Source organism: Musa acuminata, chromosome BXJ2-10 (genome assembly GCF_036884655.1).
Source record: "Musa acuminata AAA Group cultivar baxijiao chromosome BXJ2-10, Cavendish_Baxijiao_AAA, whole genome shotgun sequence".
NCBI lineage: Eukaryota > Viridiplantae > Streptophyta > Magnoliopsida > Zingiberales > Musaceae > Musa > Musa acuminata.
In genome coordinates this window covers 33641634-33659552 of record NC_088347.1, presented here as the reverse complement: position 1 = coordinate 33659552, position 17919 = coordinate 33641634, and the positions used below count along the sequence as shown (strand labels likewise).

At 44.4% G+C, this 17919-nt stretch overlaps 4 protein-coding genes across 7 annotated transcripts; 3 read left to right on the top strand and 1 right to left on the bottom strand.

Annotated features, from left to right (window-relative positions):
• Window positions 1-75: 75 nt before the first annotated feature.
• Window positions 76-3199, top strand: LOC135626045 (protein DETOXIFICATION 27-like). Its single transcript, XM_065131234.1, has 8 exons — window positions 76-398; window positions 508-1049; window positions 1678-1764; window positions 1861-1917; window positions 2047-2285; window positions 2385-2503; window positions 2846-2932; window positions 3019-3199. The coding sequence occupies exons 1-8, from the start codon at window positions 135-137 to the stop codon at window positions 3070-3072; spliced, it is 1449 nt and encodes a 482-aa protein (XP_064987306.1). The 5' UTR covers window positions 76-134; the 3' UTR covers window positions 3073-3199.
• Window positions 3200-5092: 1893 nt separating this feature from the next.
• Window positions 5093-9528, top strand: LOC135585333 (putative disease resistance RPP13-like protein 1). Of its 3 annotated transcripts, none has more exons than XM_065129914.1 (2): window positions 5093-7913; window positions 7984-8256. In XM_065129914.1, exons 1-2 carry the CDS (start codon window positions 5203-5205, stop codon window positions 8123-8125), a joined length of 2853 nt encoding a protein of 950 aa, XP_064985986.1. In that variant the 5' UTR covers window positions 5093-5202; the 3' UTR covers window positions 8126-8256. The 3 variants fall into 3 exon arrangements, with proteins under 3 accessions (XP_064985986.1, XP_064985987.1, XP_064985985.1); XM_065129915.1 differs by having other exon boundaries at window positions 8027-8210; XM_065129913.1 differs by adding an exon at window positions 8918-9528 and having other exon boundaries at window positions 5095-8561.
• A 1544-nt stretch (window positions 9529-11072) lies between these two features.
• LOC103969906 (putative disease resistance RPP13-like protein 1) lies at window positions 11073-15054 on the top strand. 2 transcript variants are annotated; one of them, XM_065129911.1, is made up of 2 exons: window positions 11073-14584; window positions 14759-15054. In XM_065129911.1, exon 1 carries the CDS (start codon window positions 11325-11327, stop codon window positions 14451-14453), a length of 3129 nt encoding a protein of 1042 aa, XP_064985983.1. In that variant the 5' UTR covers window positions 11073-11324; the 3' UTR covers window positions 14454-14584; window positions 14759-15054. The 2 variants fall into 2 exon arrangements, with proteins under 2 accessions (XP_064985983.1, XP_064985984.1); XM_065129912.1 differs by lacking the exon at window positions 14759-15054 and having other exon boundaries at window positions 11073-13224; window positions 13311-13589.
• Window positions 15055-15434: 380 nt separating this feature from the next.
• Window positions 15435-17045, bottom strand: LOC103969152 (E3 ubiquitin-protein ligase ATL31). The gene has a single exon (XM_009382607.3). The coding sequence runs from the start codon at window positions 16935-16937 to the stop codon at window positions 15690-15692; it is 1248 nt and encodes a 415-aa protein (XP_009380882.2). The 5' UTR covers window positions 16938-17045; the 3' UTR covers window positions 15435-15689.
• Between the last annotated feature and the right edge of the window lie 874 nt (window positions 17046-17919).

Below are 17919 nucleotides of genomic sequence, written 5' to 3'. Positions count from 1 at the left end.
AAAACCTAAAAAGAGATTTTTTTTTCGTTTTGGAGAATTCGCTCATTTAATAATCTCACTCCTCATTTTATGACCCACTCAAACACTTTCGTCTTCCCTGAGCTTTGGAAAGTCTTTGAGAAGGAGAAAGAGCTATGACAACAGAGAAGGAGGAGGAGGAGGCGGTTCCACTTCTGAGGAATAGGGAAGTCGGTGAGGCTTCGGAGCCCGGACTGCTAAGGAGAGTATGGAACGAAAGCAAGAAGCTGTGGAGGATCGTTGGCCCTGCTATATTTCTCAGGATTACGTCCTACTCCATGAACTTGGCCACGCAGGCCTTCGCCGGTCACCTCGGCGATCTTGAGCTCGCCGCCATGTCCGTCGCCGCTACCTTCTCCGGCTTCAGCTTTGGCCTCATGGCATGTCTTTATTCTTCCTTGATCATGATCATTCTCATTCTCGTCGATATGGAGAATCCAAGCCAGAGATTTGTATAGGGTTTTACTGCGTGTAATCCTTATCGTTCAGCTTGGAATGGCGAGCGCCCTGGAGACACTCTGCGGCCAAGCCTACGGCGCGAAGAAGCACCACATGTTGGGAGTCTACCTGCAGCGCTCGTGGATCGTCCTCTTCGGATGCGCCGTGCTCCTCCTCCCAGTATACATCATGGCCACCCCGTTGCTGGAGCTGATGGGGGAGCCGGCCGAGCTAGCTCGAGAGGCGGGCCGCGTGTGCATCTGGATCATCCCCATTCACCTTTCCTTCGCCTTCCTCTTCCCCCTCAACCGGTTCTTACAGAGTCAGCTCAAGAACTCGGTCTCGGCCGTCACATCCGGATTGGTGCTCGCCGTTCACATCTTCCTCAGCTGGCTGGTGGTGTACAAGTTGGATCAAGGCCTTCGGGGTGCCGCGCTCACGTTATGCTTCTCATGGTGGCTCCAGGTGCTGGGCCAGTTCGCCTACGTGGTCTGCGGGAGGTGTCCGGAGACTTGGAAGGGCTTCTCCATGGACGCCTTCTTGGAATTGTGGGAGTTCGTCAAGTTATCGGCTGCCTCTGGGGTCATGCTCTGGTACGTCTGTCTCCCTCTCTTACTCTTTCCTTGTTTTCTTCTCTTCGACAACAAGTAGTCATCGTTTGTCCCAAGACCAAGCTTGAACGACCAGTTCCAAATAGGCTAGATCGATCTGCATATTATTCACGGGATCCATTAAGAATGCTGACAAGCAATTTTCCGTTGATTTGGTCAGCAAGTAAACCTCTATCTTGCTAAGAACCTCGATCTCTGCCATTGGATAAAGATCTCTATTGACTCCGTAATGGCAAATCCAATGCCATCGATATCAAGTCACGAATCATCGTACCACATCAATGTAAATAAAACAGAAAAATGATCTACTTATGCTATTTTTATAGTAGGGCAAACATGAAAGAGCATAACAATGAGAGAGAGAGAGAGAGAGAGAGAGAGTGATTGTGAGACACAGCAATCATGAGAGAAGATGATGATAACAGAGAACAAGATGAAGACGGTAATAGAAGAATCAAAGAAGGGAAAGAAAGAGAGGATAGTGGTGAGAGAGGGTGACAGAGAGCAAATGACGACGAGAAAAGAGGACAACATAAAAACAAAATGAAGACTTGAATATCTTGTGATCCAATTATCTCCTTGACTTGGTTACATGGGGTTGCGTGTACAGCTTGGAGAACTGGTATTACAGAGTACTTATCTTGCTCACTGGGAGCCTGAAGAATGCTGAAATCGCAGTGGATGCTATCTCTATTTGGTATGAGCTACTTCTCTGCTTTCATCATCGGGAGGAACAGAGTATGATGTTGACTTCTAGCTTTCGCTCTGACTTGTACTCTTCTTTCTGGAACAGCATGAACATCAACAATTGGGAGCTGATGATTCCTCTGGCATTCTTCGCTGGCACTGGGTATGCTGGTGACCTCCAAGAACTAGATTGCCAAATTGCTCAACCAAATGAGTCTTCATTCTCCATAAAGCTGATCATTCTTGAAATGCCTTTTTATATGACGTGGTATTTGTTTGTTTTGATCCAAAGGGTGCGAGTGGCTATTGAGCTCGGCGCAGGTAACAGCAGGGGAGCCAAATTTGCCACAGGTGTTTCAGTGGTCACCTCCACCATGATTGGCCTCTTCACCTGCTGCCTCATCGTGGTTTTCCATGACAAGCTTGCTCTCATCTTCTCCTCGAGCACGGTCGTGCTCGACGCTGCGGACAAGCTCTCTCTTCTCCTGGCCATAGCGATTCTACTCAACAGCATCCAACCTATCCTTTCTGGTAACTACTGCTCTTCCTGCAATATATCTCGAAGGATCATGGGCTCCTGCTGTCAAGAATGAACATGTCATTTCACTGCCTGTGGGATATGGTCTACAGGTGTCGCTGTGGGCGCAGGGTGGCAAGCAACGGTGGCTTATGTAAACGTTGGATCGTACTACCTCATCGGGATCCCTGTCGGGGTTATCATGGGATCTGTATTCCACCTTGGCGTTCGAGTATGTGACATCTATATCTTTAGAACTGTTATACTGATGTATCGATTGATGTCACTTTGAAATCATGTTCATACACTTATGATTGAAGGTATATAAAGCAAAATATCATTTTAGATCAACAATAACATAGACACTGGTTTTTGTCATTAATATAATAGATTCTCCTTGAAAAAGAAAAGCATAACCATACACCAGTTTTGTTCTTGCTTCTCGCTGATTCCACATTACAATCTACCATATTGGGATCTTGAAGTAATCAAAGAAGATTAACTTATGTTAATTTGTGGGAATCATGCAAAACATGGTTTGTTCATTATTAATCAAATGGAATGCACTTTACAGGGTATTTGGGCTGGAATGATTGGTGGAACTGCAGTACAAACGGTGGTGTTGATCTATCTCACTATGAGATGTGATTGGGATAAGGAGGTATCATCCTACGTATCTATTGGATTAGAGTATTTCTCTTTTTATATCATGTATATAGTGTTTATACGTATATTGTTTGTTGTCAGGCGCTGAAGGCAAGTGCACGAATGGAGAAATGGACCATTTCAAGGAAAAGTTAGCAGGCTATTGTGGCGAGAAGAAGAAAGAGAGATGACACGACATGATATATCATTTTATTTTCATTGTTATAAAGAAATCAACTAGTGTGAGACGAAAAAGTGCTTAATAAATGGAATACTTCATTCATGTTCCTTGATCAATATGATCATCGATTTCTGTAATTTAATTTTCAAATGGCTTGAAATGATTCTTTTTAATTTTATTTTATTTTATCTACTTAAAGTCCTTCATTTTGGTTAAGAAAAATAATATTTATTGAGTGAATCCTATTAAAAGTTTTAGGGCGATTTTATGAAAAGACTTCTCTTTGGGTTTTGTTCGGAAGGTGTCTTTGTTTTTTATTTTTCTTAAACGGTGCTGAATATTTTTTATGATCTCAGAAATGCCTCCATCTTTGTCTTGTCATTTTTCATCATATCGTAATTATCGATTTTGGCAAAGGGGAAAGAGATGACCACTATAGGGCTTCTCCTTTATCTTCCTTGCATGAACCAATCCATTACTTCATCATCTCGAGTGTTGCCATCACCTACGCTAAGAAAGACTTTTGCTAAGTACCTTCACACCATATGGATCCAACCCTCGTCACTATATCAATGACCCAAAAGGTTTGCATGGCCTCACTCTTCATCGACCTAAATAAGACTAGCGTTGTGCAACTCTTCTCCTATGACATATATTACTAAGCATGATAAATAGTGATCGGGTGACATGCAAGGTTAGAAGCGATGAGTGATGGGTGATAACAAGGGATATTTATAAAATTATAAATAATAATAATAATATTTAAAAAGTATAAAAAATAGTGTATCTTTAAAAAAATTCTAAAAAAAGTAATTTTTCAGGAAATTTTACGAAGTTAATAGGAGAAAAAAATGATGGAATCGTCACGTAGAGGTGCATGCATGCATTAGAACCCGTGAGAGACCACATGTATGTGTTTTGCATTGTTCCCCAGACATGATAAAGCACACACGCCGTCACTAACGTTGCCACCCAAAATGCCAGTGAAAGAGTACTGGTTGCGATGGTACTACTTCTAGGGATCAACAGTTCATTTCACAAGGAACTAAGCACATAACTCAATTAGCAAGGAGAGAGAAAGACTCAACTAGAAAAATAAAGGGGGAGACCGTCACATCAAATATACGTCAAAACAAGCTTATGAATCGATTTTATGGGACCTGTATTTTTCTTGTCGACACCATATGATCGACGGGTCATTTTCGATGACCAACGCAAAAGTTGTGTCTGTCTATATATTTCTATGTCCACCCGACAAGACAAGCAGCCGCCCTGTTTGAATAGAGGATATTTCTAGAGTTGAAAGAGCCCACACCACTAAATAGCAGCCGCGTTGCTTTAAGTTGGAAAAACTCGCTACATGACAAGACTGATGATGATGGCGAATTGCATCAAACACCTTGCAGACCAATTGCTGGGAAGCAGATTGTTAGCCAGATGTAGTTTTCTTCGATAGAGAGAGAACGTGTCGATCAAACGCTCGATCTGCGATAGATGTACCCCAACGTTAAGCTTTAGAAGTTTCGCACCGAGAGAAATTTTGATCGACCATTGAGAAACAATTAATGCAATCATGTAATCTGTGTCACCAACGATTCCAATTATTACATACGCTTTCTTTTAGTATTGCGAGGAAGAGTAAATAATGATATAGTATTTATAATCATATACCCTAGAATATTATTATTATTATTATTATTATTATTATTATTATTATTATTTTTAATCTTGAATCAAACATAATATTTTTAGGAACATCTAAAAATACCAAATAATGTTATAACATGTAAGAGGAAGAGACAGATAGTAATAGAACGTAAAATTTCCTTGTATAGAGTCGATTCATATTGTCTTGGATGCGGTACGCGATAACAATCAACCCTGATAGCGAAGGTCAATGGTTAATTTCGCTGACTTGAGTTGGATCACAAATCGATCCCTATTGTTTTATTCGTACCGTGATATTTGAACAAGCGGATCGTGTGGAGCTACACACTGACCAGATAAGAAGTTTTCTCTTGCATTAATGATAAGATGTTTCTGGGTTGCCTTGATGGTATATACCAACTAAACATACTGAAGGGAGAAGGGTACAGAGAAGAAGAATGGGCGGAGGTATCCTTTCTTCCATGATCAAGTGGACGGTGGACAAGCTGACTATCTTCGCAACAACGCCTGCTTCGTCACCGGCTGAGCCCCGGAACGATGTCGAAGAAGAGCTAAGGAAGCTGCAGAGGACGATGTTGAGGATCCAAGCCAAACTTGATGACTCGGAGGAGCAGGATATAAGAGATGAGTCTGCAAGGCTATGGTTGAGCGAGCTCAAGGATGTCGCTTATGACGCTCAAGACGTGGTGGAGGAGTACGAATACCAAGTGCTGCGCGCCGAAGCAGAAAGCAGATCGAGAGGTGGCGGCCAACACAATGGCAAGCATGTGGAGGTATGCGACGACTCCATCTCTGCTCCTTCAAGGATTTCATTTCCAGATGATTTAGCAAGTAAAGTCAAGAAGATAAGGGAGAGGTTTGATGAGATCACCACAGAATGGAAAGCCCTCCGATTGGGAAAGAAACATGGAAAGAGACGAAGAGATGAGTCGGGTAACTGTAGACAGACGAGTTCTTGCTTCGATGAATCAATTGTTTTCGGAAGAGAAGACGAAAAGGAAAAGTTAATCGGGTTGCTGCTATCGGAGGTTGATGATGTTGGTGGCAGAGGAGGTACGGTGTCATTAATTCCCATAATTGGCATGGGTGGAGTCGGTAAAACGACGCTAGCTCAGCTCGTATATAATGATCCCAGGGTGTCCAACTGCTTCGATACAAGGGGATGGGTCTGTGTTTCTGAAGAATTTGATGTTGTGGGTTTAACACGAAAGATCTTGGTGTCCTTCTTCAAAACCACAGTTGATCACACAGAATTAAATGAGCTTCAACAAGAACTAAAAGAAAATTTGCAGGGAAAGAAGTTTTTGCTTGTTTTGGATGATGTTTGGAACGAGAAACCTAGTCTTTGGGAGTTGGTGAAAGTCCCCTTACTCAAGGCTGGAGTGGGTAAAGTCATAGTGACTACTCGGAATGAATATGTTGCCAGAATCATGCAGACGATGGAGCCTTTGAATTTGAACATCTTACCATTCGACAAATGTTGGATGTTGTTCGAGAAGCTTGCCTTATTGGAAGGCTTAGATTCCAGCAGCAGGCATAACGATTTGGTGGACATCGGTCGGCAGATTGTGGAGAAGTGCAAAGGCTTGCCGTTGGCAGTGAAGGTAATTGCACGTGCTCTGAGTTACGAAGATGATGAAGACAAATGGACGGACATCTTGGAAAGTGAGCTGTGGGAATCAGTCGATGCAAACTTTGAGATCTTTCCGGCTCTTAAAGTAAGCTATGATTGCTTGCCAGTAGAACTAAAAAGGTGCTTCCAGTCCCTATCCTTGTTTCCCAAAGACACGGTTTTATACGAGAGAAAAATTGTCCAATTATGGATGTCGCAAGGTCTTCTTCGGCCTCCAAGAAGCAAGCGAGCAGAGGATATAGGCAGTGATTACGTCAGAAACTTGGTGGAAAGGTCAATTTTGCAGATCAAGGGGATAAGCATAGGACATGCCTTGGACCCCGAGGAAGAGAAAGAGTTGGTAATGCATGATCTTGTTCACGATCTAGCACAGTCTGTTGTGCAGGGCGAATCCCTAAGCATAGCAGCTAACAAACTCGCAAGCATTTTTCAGGGGGATGGCGACAAATTTCGGAGGGTTCGACACTTATATCTGTTTTTTGACGACAGGATGACATCCAGAGACGCCGAGGTTTTGCCGGAGCTAAAACGTCTCCGGACATTGATAATTCACGCACCACATAGGGAGCGACACAATGCTACTAAATTCTTAATTGAATCGTTACGGAACTTCAAATACCTACGAGCTTTGGAGTTAAACTGCACCAACATCGAAGCGCTGCCTGATTCAATCGGCGACCTCAAACTACTGCGCTACCTCTCCATCGAAGGTGCTAACATCGACAGTCTTCCAGAATCCATATGCAGCCTCTACAATTTGCAGATTCTGAATGTGACTGCTACATTTGATCTGAAGGAACTACCGAGCGGCATAGTAAACTTGCCAAATATAAGGCATCTCATGCTAATTGATACTGGTATCGCTATCCCACGTGGCCTTGGAAAGTTGACGAACTTGCAAACACTCGACCGCTTTTCATTGGGCCCGACTAGTTGGCGTTACGAGATAGAGGAATTGAAGGGTTTAGTGAATCTGAGAGGAAAACTCACCGTTCACAATCTCAGGTATGCGAATGAGTATGTTGCTCAAACAGATACACCTCTGAAGACAAAAGATCGTATCGAGTCTTTGGAACTGAATTGGTCTGATAGCACTTCCGCACCCGGAGACATGGACGACGACACGGCAAAGCAGGTTATGGAATGCTTCCGCCCACATCCTAACATAAAACGGCTTAGAATAACCAATTACGGTGATGTCAGATTTGCAAGATGGTTGGGGGATTCATCCTTCTCCAAGCTAGTGTCTTTAGTGCTGGATGGATGCTCGAAATGCACTGTGTGTCCACTCTTGGGTCAACTGCCTTCTCTTAAAGTTCTTTCTATATATGTTTTCCCTGGTCTCCAACGTATTGGGCGTGAGTTTTGTGGTATTGGTAGTAAGACAAAGGGGTTCCCGTCGTTGGAGACATTGACATTCTCTGATATGAAAAATTGGAAAGAGTGGGATGGAGTGGAGGCCGGTGACTTTCCTCGTCTTCGCCAACTTGAAATCGATAATTGTCCTAAATTGAGGTTTGTTCCTCAGCACCCAATTTCTTCGATGACGAAACTTAAATTAAGTCATATCGATGCTTTCTTGCAGCCTGATCCCTTCATGTATGTTTCTTCCTCCCCCCGACCCTCAGGGCCTCAGTATTTATCATTTCGTGGCTTTCGCGGATTTAGTATTGATATGGATCTACCTTCACTCAAGGAGTTGGAGATATCACTGTGCCCAAAGTTAACGTCTGTTGCGGGACTTACCAACCTCACCTCCCTGCACTCTTTGATCATATATTACTGTCCAAATCTACGATTCCCTCCGACAGAGAGGTTACCATCCACTCTCCAACCTCCGAGGATTTTGGACAGTCCTTGGATTAAGCAGTGGTACGAGAGACAAACACAAGATGATCCAATGAAGGAATTGCAGCTCTTTCCGCACCCATCACAGCCTTCATTCTTGGGTGACCAAATCGAAAATGATCAACCCAGGTCACCCGACAACAATCGCACGATTGAGCCCCTGCCTCAAGCTCCAGATGAACCAGAGCCTCCTGCATCACTGTGCTCTTTGTCTCTGGAACTCTCTCTTTCCAATTTACAAGCGCAAGCTGGTTCTAGCTCTGGGGTTGACAAGATATGCCAAAAGCAGCTCGTACCAAAGGATGACACCTGCAGGTACTGGTCATTTTTCTCTAATCTTTCTTACCAATCAATTGCCATATAGGAATGCTATTTTGATGGACGTTTTTCTCTTACTGTTTGTCATTTTTCCTTGCGCCATTGTTTATAATTGCACTGATGCTGAGGATACACATTGGAATTAATCACTAATTAGCCAACGGCATAGACTCTCTTTTTTTGGGTATATCAGTACAATGCTTATGAAACTATAGTTTCTGGCTGGCTGGCGTTTGGGCATATTTCTCAAATGTTAGTATAAAGAAATGTTGCAGGTTTTTTTGTGACTAGTTATACTCGTGTTCTTCTCTTTGGTTTGGTTAACTACATTGCTCTTGTGGTGGTCATTGCAGCTCATTCCTTAACTTCAAACTGTAGAAGAGAATTCCAGCTTTCGACAGAACTACAATTGTTCGTCGGTGGCAAACGAGTTTATCTGCTTCAACCCATCCCCCAACAACACCATTCAACTCGGTATCGCTCAGCCTCCGATGTTGAATATCATGTGTCTAATTCTGAAGAAACCATGACGAGGAGACAGGAAAGCGGATGCTTGCTTCAACCCTCAAAATGTGCAGAGCAAACCTTCCATCGATGCTGTGGTTTCGAGTATCGATGATTCCAAGTACTGGATTTACATTACAGAATCAAGTGTTTGATTTTGTATTCACTATTTCCCACTCAAATCATTTGATACCAACCAAGTGCTTTTACACCGATCGAGTCTAAAGATGAATTGTGATTTTTTTTTCTTATCTTAATAAACATATCCAGTAGGCTACTCATAATGCCATGGACATCTATTTGCAAATTTGATGCTATCAAGTCCGCTTTCTTTAAGCGATAGAAGAAACCTATGCCTGTGGTTATGGCCATTGTGGGCACAAATCCATATTTCCTATATGCTAGTAGTTGTGACCATCAAAGCTATGAAAGCAATTTTAGCAGCTTTTGCATGTGGTTAGTAATTTTAGCATCTATTTACAGCGCATGATTTGTATTTTTCTACTTTTGTATCTTGTTTCAGAAATTTTATTCATGATATTGATTTGTTATATATTGGTTTTTATAGATATCCTTACTATAACAATTCTAAATTATTCATGATATATTGGTTTTCTTCCAAGGGATTACAGTGGATTTAAGGGCACATAATGAGATTTTATATAATAATTTCAAATTATTAGTTTTAATAATTCTTTTTACTTTATTGTGGCACATTATCAAACTTGATGAGAAGTATCCTCGATAACTTCGATTGTCTCCTCCTCTCGTATGAGTTCAATTGAATCCTAATGATTCAAAAGGGAGGGGATGGTTCTCTTGGACGTAATAAGAATGTTTATTATATTTTTGTTGGATGCAGAGTTTTAGAGGAGGAGGATGTGTTGTACTAAGAAGCTATGACAATCCTAGTGGAGTGTCAAATCCCCTATGTCGACGTGAACGAAGGTCCTTTCGCTGTGTTGTGACACCCCGCTAGCCGAAGCCTTGCATCGTGATTTCTCACTCGACCCTCACACCCTCGCTTGCCACTTCCATGCTTCTTTCACCCTCACCCACAAACCTACCACCAACTTCCCTAACAAGGCTAGCGTTGGACAACTCCTCCTCTCTCGTGGCATGTATGGCTGAGCACGCTGAGGCTAAGAACAAGTGAGCGGGTGATAGGCAGGAGGCAGAAGCGACAAGTGATCGATGATAGTGAGGGAGGATTTACAAAATTATAAAAAATAAAAATATAATTTGAAAATATAAAAATAGTGTATCGTTCAGAAAAAAAAAAAGAACTTTACAGGAAATCGCCCAAATTAATTAAAAAAAAACCATGGAATCGTCACCTATAGGTGCACGCATGCATTAAAACCCGTGAGAGACCACTTGTATGTGTCTTGCATCGTCCCTCAGACATGATAAAGCACACACGCCGTCACTAACGTTGCCACCCAAAATGTCAGTGAAAGAGTAACGGTTGCGGTGGTACTACTTCTAGAGATCAACAGTGCATTTCACAAGGAACCAAGCACATAACTCAATTAGCAAGGAAACAGAAAGATTCAAGTAGAAAAAGAGAGAGGGAGATCGTGACGTCAAATATACGTCAAAACAAGGTTATTGATCGATTTTATGCGACCTGTGTTTTTCTTGTCGACATCATATGATGGACGGATCATTTTCGATGACCAACGCAAAAGTTGTGTCTGTCTATATATTTCCATGTCTACCCCACAATGCAAGCAACCACCCTGTTTGAACTGAGGATATTTCTAGAGTTGAAGGAGCACACACCACTAAATAGCAGCCGCGTTGCTTTAAGTTGGAAAAACTCGATACATGACAAGACTGATGATGGCGAATTGCATTAAACACCTTGCAGACCGATTGCTGGGAAGCAGATTGTTGGCTAGATGTCGTTTTCTTCGAGAGAGAGAACGTGTCGATCGAACGCTCGATCGGTGATAGATGTTCCCCAACATTAAGCTTCAGAAGTCTCGCACCGAGAGAAATTTTGGCCGACCACTGAGAAACAATTAAGGCAATAATGTAATTTCGCTGACTTGAGTTGGATCACAAATTGATCCCTATTGTTTTATTCGTACTGTGTGATATTTGAACAAGCGGATCGTGTGGAGCTACACACTGACCAGATAAGAAGTGGGCGTGCGGAAGGCGCAACGCGGCTTGGCCCCAAGTTTCTGGTTTCGTTGATGGTATATACCAACTGAGCATACTGAAGGGAGAAGGGTAGAAAGAAGAAGAATGGGCGGAGGTATCGTTTCTTCCATCATCAAGTGGACGGTGGAGAAGCTGCTTGCCTTGGCAACAACGACAGCTTCGTCACCGGCTGAGCCCCGGAACGATGTCGAAGAAGAGCTAAGGAAGCTGCAGACGACGATGTTGAGGATCCAAGCCAAACTTGATGACTCGGAGGAGCAGGATATAAGAGATGAGCCTGTAAGGCTATGGTTGAGTGAGCTCAAGGATGTCGCTTATGACGCTCAAGACGCGGTGGAGGAGTACGAATACGAAGTGCTGCGCGCCGAAGCAGAAAGTAGATCGAGAGGTGGCGGCCAACACAAAGGCAAGCATGTGGAGGTATGCGACGACTCCATCTCTGCTCCTTCAAGGATTTCATTTCCAGATGATTTAGCAAGTAAAGTCAAGAAGATAAGGGAGAGGTTTGATGAGATCACCACAGAATGGAAAGCCCTCCGATTGGGAAAGAAACATGGAAAGAGACGAAGAGATGAGTCGGGTAACTGTAGACAGACGAGTTCTTGCTTCGATGAATCAATTGTTTTCGGAAGAGAAGACGAAAAGGAAAAGTTAATCGGGTTGCTGCTATCGGAGGTTGATGATGTTGGTGGCAGAGGAGGTACGGTGTCATTAATTCCCATAATTGGCATGGGTGGAGTCGGTAAAACGACGCTAGCTCAGCTCGTATATAATGATCCCAGGGTGTCCAACTGCTTCGATACAAGGGGATGGGTCTGTGTTTCTGAAGAATTTGATGTTGTGGGTTTAACACGAAAGATCTTGGTGTCCTTCTTCAAAACCACAGTTGATCACACAGAATTAAATGAGCTTCAACAAGAACTAAAAGAAAATTTGCAGGGAAAGAAGTTTTTGCTTGTTTTGGATGATGTTTGGAACGAGAAACCTAGTCTTTGGGAGTTGGTGAAAGTCCCCTTACTCAAGGCTGGAGTGGGTAAAGTCATAGTGACTACTCGGAATGAATATGTTGCCAGAATCATGCAGACGATGGAGCCTTTGAGCTTGAACATCTTATCATTCGACAAATGCTGGAAGTTGTTCGAGAAGCTTGCCTTGGAAAGCTTAGAATCCAGCAGCAGGCATAACAATTTGGTGGACATCGGTCGGAAGATCGTCGAGAAGTGCAAAGGCTTGCCGTTGGCGGTGAAGGTAATTGCACGAGCCCTCAGTTACGAAGATAATGAAGACAAATGGACGGATATCTTGGAAAGCGAGCGGTGGGAATTAGTCGATGCAAACTTGGAGATCTTACCGGCTCTTCAAATAAGCTATGATTGCTTGGCAATAGATCTAAAGAGGTGCTTCCGGTACCTGTCCTTATTTCCGAAAGACACGGTTTTATGCGAGAGATACATTGTCCATTTATGGATGTCGCAAGGTCTTCTTCGGCCTCCAAGAAGCAAGCAAGCAGAGGATATTGGCAGTGATTACGTCAGAAACTTGTTGGAAAGGTCAATTTTGCAGATTAAGGGGATACGTATAGGACATGCCTTGGACCCCGAGGAAGAGAAAGAGTTAGTGATGCATGATCTTGTTCACGATCTAGCACAGTCTGTTGCGCAGGGGGAATCCCTAAGCATAGCGGCTAACAAACTCGCAAGCATATTTCAGCGGGATGGCGACAAACTTCAGAAGGTTCGCCACTTATATCTGGTTCACGACCAGATGACATCCAGAGACTTGGAGGCTTTGCTGGAACTAAAACGTCTCCGGACGCTGATAACTGCCGGACCACATTTTATGGAAGCGTATACTTTTGAGTTCATCGATGAATTGTTCCACAACTTGAAATACCTACGAGCTTTGGACTTAAGCCACACCAACATCGCAGGGCTGCCTGATTCAATCGGCGACCTCAAATTACTACGCTACCTCTCCATCGAAGGTAATGAGACTGACAGTCTTCCAGAATCCATATGCAGCCTCTACAATTTGCAGATTCTGAATGTGACTGCTACATTTGATCTCAAGGAACTACCAAGCGGCATAGTAAACTTGCCAAATATAAGGCATCTCATGCTAAATGAAAGTGGCGTCGCTATCCCTCGTGGCCTTGGAAAGTTGACGAACTTGCAAACACTAGACTGCATCGCATTGGGTCCGACTAGTTGGCGTTACGAGATAGAGGAATTGAAGGGTTTAGTGAATCATAGAGGAAAACTCATCATTTACAATCTCAGGTATGTGGATAAGTATGTTGCTCAGACAGAAACACCTCTGAAGACAAAAGATCATATCGAGTTTTTGACACTGGAATGGTATGAAGACGCCCCTTACGAACACGAAGGCATGGACGACGACACGACAAAGCAGGTTCTCGAATGCTTCCGCCCACATCCTAACCTAAAACAGCTTATAATATACGCTTACGGTGGTGCCAGATTTGCAACATGGGTGGGGGATTCATCCTTCTCCAAACTAGTGAATATAGAGATGGCTATATGCTGGAAATGCAATCTGCTTCCACCGTTGGGTCAACTGCCTTCTCTTAGAGTTCTTTCTATATATGATTTCCCCGGTCTCCAACGTATTGGGCGTGAGTTTTGTGGTATTGGTAGTGCGACAAAGGGGTTCCCCTCTCTGGAGACCTTGACGTTCTCATGTATATCCAATTGTGAAGAGTGGGATGGAGTGGAGGCTGACGACTTTCCTCGTCTTCTCCAACTTACAATCGATCGTTGTCCTAAATTGAGGATTTTTCCTCGGCACCCATTTTCCTCGCTGAGGAAATTAGAATTAAGTCAGTTTGGTGACATCTCCGACGATGCTCCCTTCGTTTCATTCGACGACGACACACGTGTTTCTTCCTACCCCCCACCCCTATTGCCTCGGTATTTATCATTTCGAGGCTTTCACAGCTTTCTTATAGATATGGATCTGCCTTCACTCGAGGAGTTGAAGATATCACAGTGCTCAAAGTTAACGTCTGTCACGGGACTCACCAACCTCGCCTCCCTGCATTCTTTGATCACAGATGATTGTCCGTATCTACAGTTTTCTCCGACAGAGAGGTTGTCATCCACTCTCCAACATCTGAAAATTCGGAACAGTCCTTGGGTTAAGCAGTGGGAGGAGGCAGATCAAGATACCTCAGTTTTTCCAAACACCGGATGATCCAATGACGGAATCGGCGCTCTTTCCGCGCCCATCACAGTCTTCATTCTCGGGTGGCCAAATCGAAAATGATCAACCGAGGTCACCTGACTACAATCGCATGATTGCGCCTCTGGCTCAAGCTCCAACTGGTATGACCTCAGTGCTGGATGCTTTTTCTTACTGTTTGTCATTTTTCCTTGCGCCATTGTTTATATTTGCACTGATACTGATGATACACATTATAATTAATCACTAATTAGCCAACAGGATAGACTCTTTTTTGTTTTCTAATCTTTGGTACATCATTTCGATGCTTTCGACAGAACTACAATTGTTTGTCGGTGGCTTCAACCCATCCCCAGCAACACCATTCAACTCGGTATCACTCGGCCTTCGATGTTGCATATCAAATGTCTAATTCTGAAGAAATCATGACGAAGCTAGAAAGCGGATGCTTGCTTCAAGGGGGAGGGGATGATAGGGGAGGTGTTGGCTTTATTCTCTATGTAATGTAATGAGGGTGATAATTTTATTTTTGCTCAATGTAAATTTTTTGAAGAAGGATGTGCTATACTACAAGGCAAGGCTATGACAATCCTGGTGAGTCTTTGAACTGTTTTGTCTCAAGTATTTCGATGAATGCATGTGGAATCATTATTGATCCTATGTTAACTTTTAATGGTTGTATCTATCCAAACTCTGACTAATATGCCAACTTATATTCGAGTTGCCAATTCATGATTCTAACATGTAAGACAACTAAGGCTGCCTAACTTTGATCGCGACGGATACCAACCTCCACCTCATGGTGGTTGAAGCTTTCACGTGAAGAGTGGTAATTGATGCAGTCACTAATTTCATTCAAACTCAGCTTCAAATTTATGGCACATGGTAGGATTATGATGTCCTGCAAAACCATTACTTTCTGTGATTCGATGGACAATTATGCACTCATATCCAATAAAATTTCGATAGCAAAATTCCAACATAAATGCAATCTGAAATAAAAGCTTTTTAACAATTGAATCCTCTTATTATTAACCTACAAATGAATGGGTCCAACCCCGCAAACCACCATTTCAATGCTCCACACACTACCCGAGGATATGTACATTTCTTTTTGAGTCTTACGGACCCCCACACGCCGTTTAACACACGTTTAATCCCCCACCATCATTTTTTATATGTTTATATAAAATAAAGAATTGGAACGAATCGAAGTCGACGAGAACGGATCCGAACAGCTCGACTCGGTCAAACTTGCCGTGCGAGGGATCGGGTGGAGGACGACTGCTCGCCGCCCCCTTCGAGGCACTCCAGAGGCGCTATCACGGGCGCGATTCTCCCCCTCGCCGAGGCCTCCCCTTCCCCTTTCTTTATCGAGCCCTCGCCATCCCCTCTCCTTCCTGCGGCCCACGCCGGGACCTTCAGCGAGAGCGTCCGGAGGAAGAACGAGGGCCACCGGTCCGACTTCCGAAGACGAAAGCTCCGCCACCCGCGGCTGCTTCCCTCCCAGCCACCGCCGCGTGGCCCCCGCCTGGAGCTCCCCTCCCCGGCGGTCGGGAACGCGACGCAGCTTGCGGAACGGTGGAACTTCCGAGCGGCGAAGATCTCCTTCCGTATGTGCTCCGGCAAGCGGAGGCTGTACCGGTCGACGTCCTCCACAGGCCGGACCTCGGAATGTCCGGTTGAATGAGACCGCGGGAGCTTCGCCGGCCGCCGCCCGGATCGCGGCCGGGCCGCCCGCCTCTGGCTTCCAATCCGCAACAATTCCGCGGCTGCCTCCTTCCGCTCCTCCTCTTCCGCCGCCGCCGCCGCTGTGGGGTCCACGACGATGGCGACATGATCCTGTGGCGGGGCAGCGGTTTCGGGTTGTAGACCCGCCGCGTCTGTAGAAGGGGTGGCTACAGGTAGCAGGTCGGGGTTGTCGTCGGCGGCTTGCTCGGCGAGGTTGGCGCGGCAGACGGGGCAAGTGACGTGGGAGGCGAGCCAGGCGTCAATGCAATCCGAGTGGAAGACGTGGCTGCAGCGAGGGAGGAGGCGGAGCTCCTCGTCGTCCTCGAACTCGCTGAGGCACACCGCACACTCAAGCGCCCCCTTCCCCGCCTTCAGCCCCTTAACCTCAGCGTACACCAGCGTGGGGAACGTCTCGAGGACCTCGGGGCTCAGCCCCTGCTGCCGCCGAGAGCGGGCTGCGCCGCCCGCGGCGCGGCGGCGGAAGGAACCGCTTAAGTCCTCGTTGCTGCCGCTACAGTTGCGGACGTAAAGGGAAAAGAACCCCAGGAGGAAGAAAAGACTTATCATCACGACGATGACGATGGCCATCGTGGGGTTAAACTTGCCGTAATAGTTGTAGTTGTTGGCGCTGTCGCTGATGCCGTCGGAGGGCGGTGAGGGCTGAGCGAGGGCGCACCGGGGAGGGAGGAGAAGCAGCGCGAGCAGGGAAACGAGGGCCGCCATTAGCGGCCCGACTATCGGACGGCGGTGGAACTTCATGGCCATCGAGGACGCAGCACGACGTGTGAGACAACGATGTCGTCAGTGAAGCAGGAGGTGATTATAAGGACGCAAAGAAGCAGAGGAGAGGAAAGGGGGTAGAAGGCCGTGGCGGTCAGAGTAGACTGCCGTATCTCTACGACTCGAGACCGTTCAGTACTAAAGCTTTTCTTTTCCCACTATTTCGTACCCGCGTCACTACCTCCTTCGTATTTCGTGATACGATGGACCCCAGTATTCGGTTTGAGAGAAAAGTTATAAAGGGGTAGAAATGTGTGTGTATTTGGACTCGGGTGAGCCGCAAGGATAAGCGCACCTGGGCGTCGGAGATGACGCACGTGCATCGGCGTGTTTAATGGAATTTGTTTAGCTAATGGCAAATATAGTGGACTTGAAATTACAACTTATATTATTTTGGATGAATTATAAAAAAATCTTAAATTATAATTTATTCTAATAAAAAAATTTATAGGACATCTTTAGTCATATGAAAAGATCGTTTTACTTTTATCTCCATTAAATCATCTATCTTTATTAGACCTCATCCTCCATTAATAATCTCTTACTTTTATTAGACCTCATCCTCCTACACCGTCACTTCCTCCTCCCTTGTAATCTCTGACACCACCTTCTATTAGACTAGCTCACGTATGAAGGTACAAGCATGATCAATAATAATGTTAGTCCACACACATAGGGCAACGACCAATCGAGCTAACTTATATGTGGAGGTACAAACAACTAAGAGAAGAGTAGCAAGTGACAGGATTAACCTATGTGTGTGCTGATAGAGATAGGATAATTATTATTTTTAAAATAATACTATCTTGAAAATTTTAAAAGTTACAATGTTCCACAGAAAATTTTTAAATTTATTTTTTTCAAAAGTTTATCCTATTATTATTATATTTGTTTCGAAAGAAATAACTAGCGGAAGTGATTATGAGTGTGAAACTAGGAATCGATTCTGATTCCTGAGAGAAACGTA

Bases quoted from the DNA above. Each gene is read 5' to 3' on its own strand.
- LOC135626045 (XM_065131234.1), top strand. From the start codon at position 135: ATGACAACAGAGAAGGAGGAGGAGGAGGCGGTTCCACTTCTGAGGAAT. The intron at 399-507 runs GCATGTCTTTAT...CTTATCGTTCAG, and splicing joins GCTTCAGCTTTGGCCTCATG to CTTGGAATGGCGAGCGCCCT. The intron at 2,933-3,018 runs GTATCATCCTAC...GTTTGTTGTCAG, and splicing joins GATGTGATTGGGATAAGGAG to GCGCTGAAGGCAAGTGCACG.
- LOC135585333 (XM_065129913.1), top strand. From the start codon at position 5,203: ATGGGCGGAGGTATCCTTTCTTCCATGATCAAGTGGACGGTGGACAAG. The intron at 8,562-8,917 runs GTACTGGTCATT...TGGTCATTGCAG, and splicing joins CCAAAGGATGACACCTGCAG to CTCATTCCTTAACTTCAAAC.
- LOC103969906 (XM_065129911.1), top strand. From the start codon at position 11,325: ATGGGCGGAGGTATCGTTTCTTCCATCATCAAGTGGACGGTGGAGAAG.
- LOC103969152 (XM_009382607.3), bottom strand. From the start codon at position 16,937: ATGGCCATGAAGTTCCACCGCCGTCCGATAGTCGGGCCGCTAATGGCG.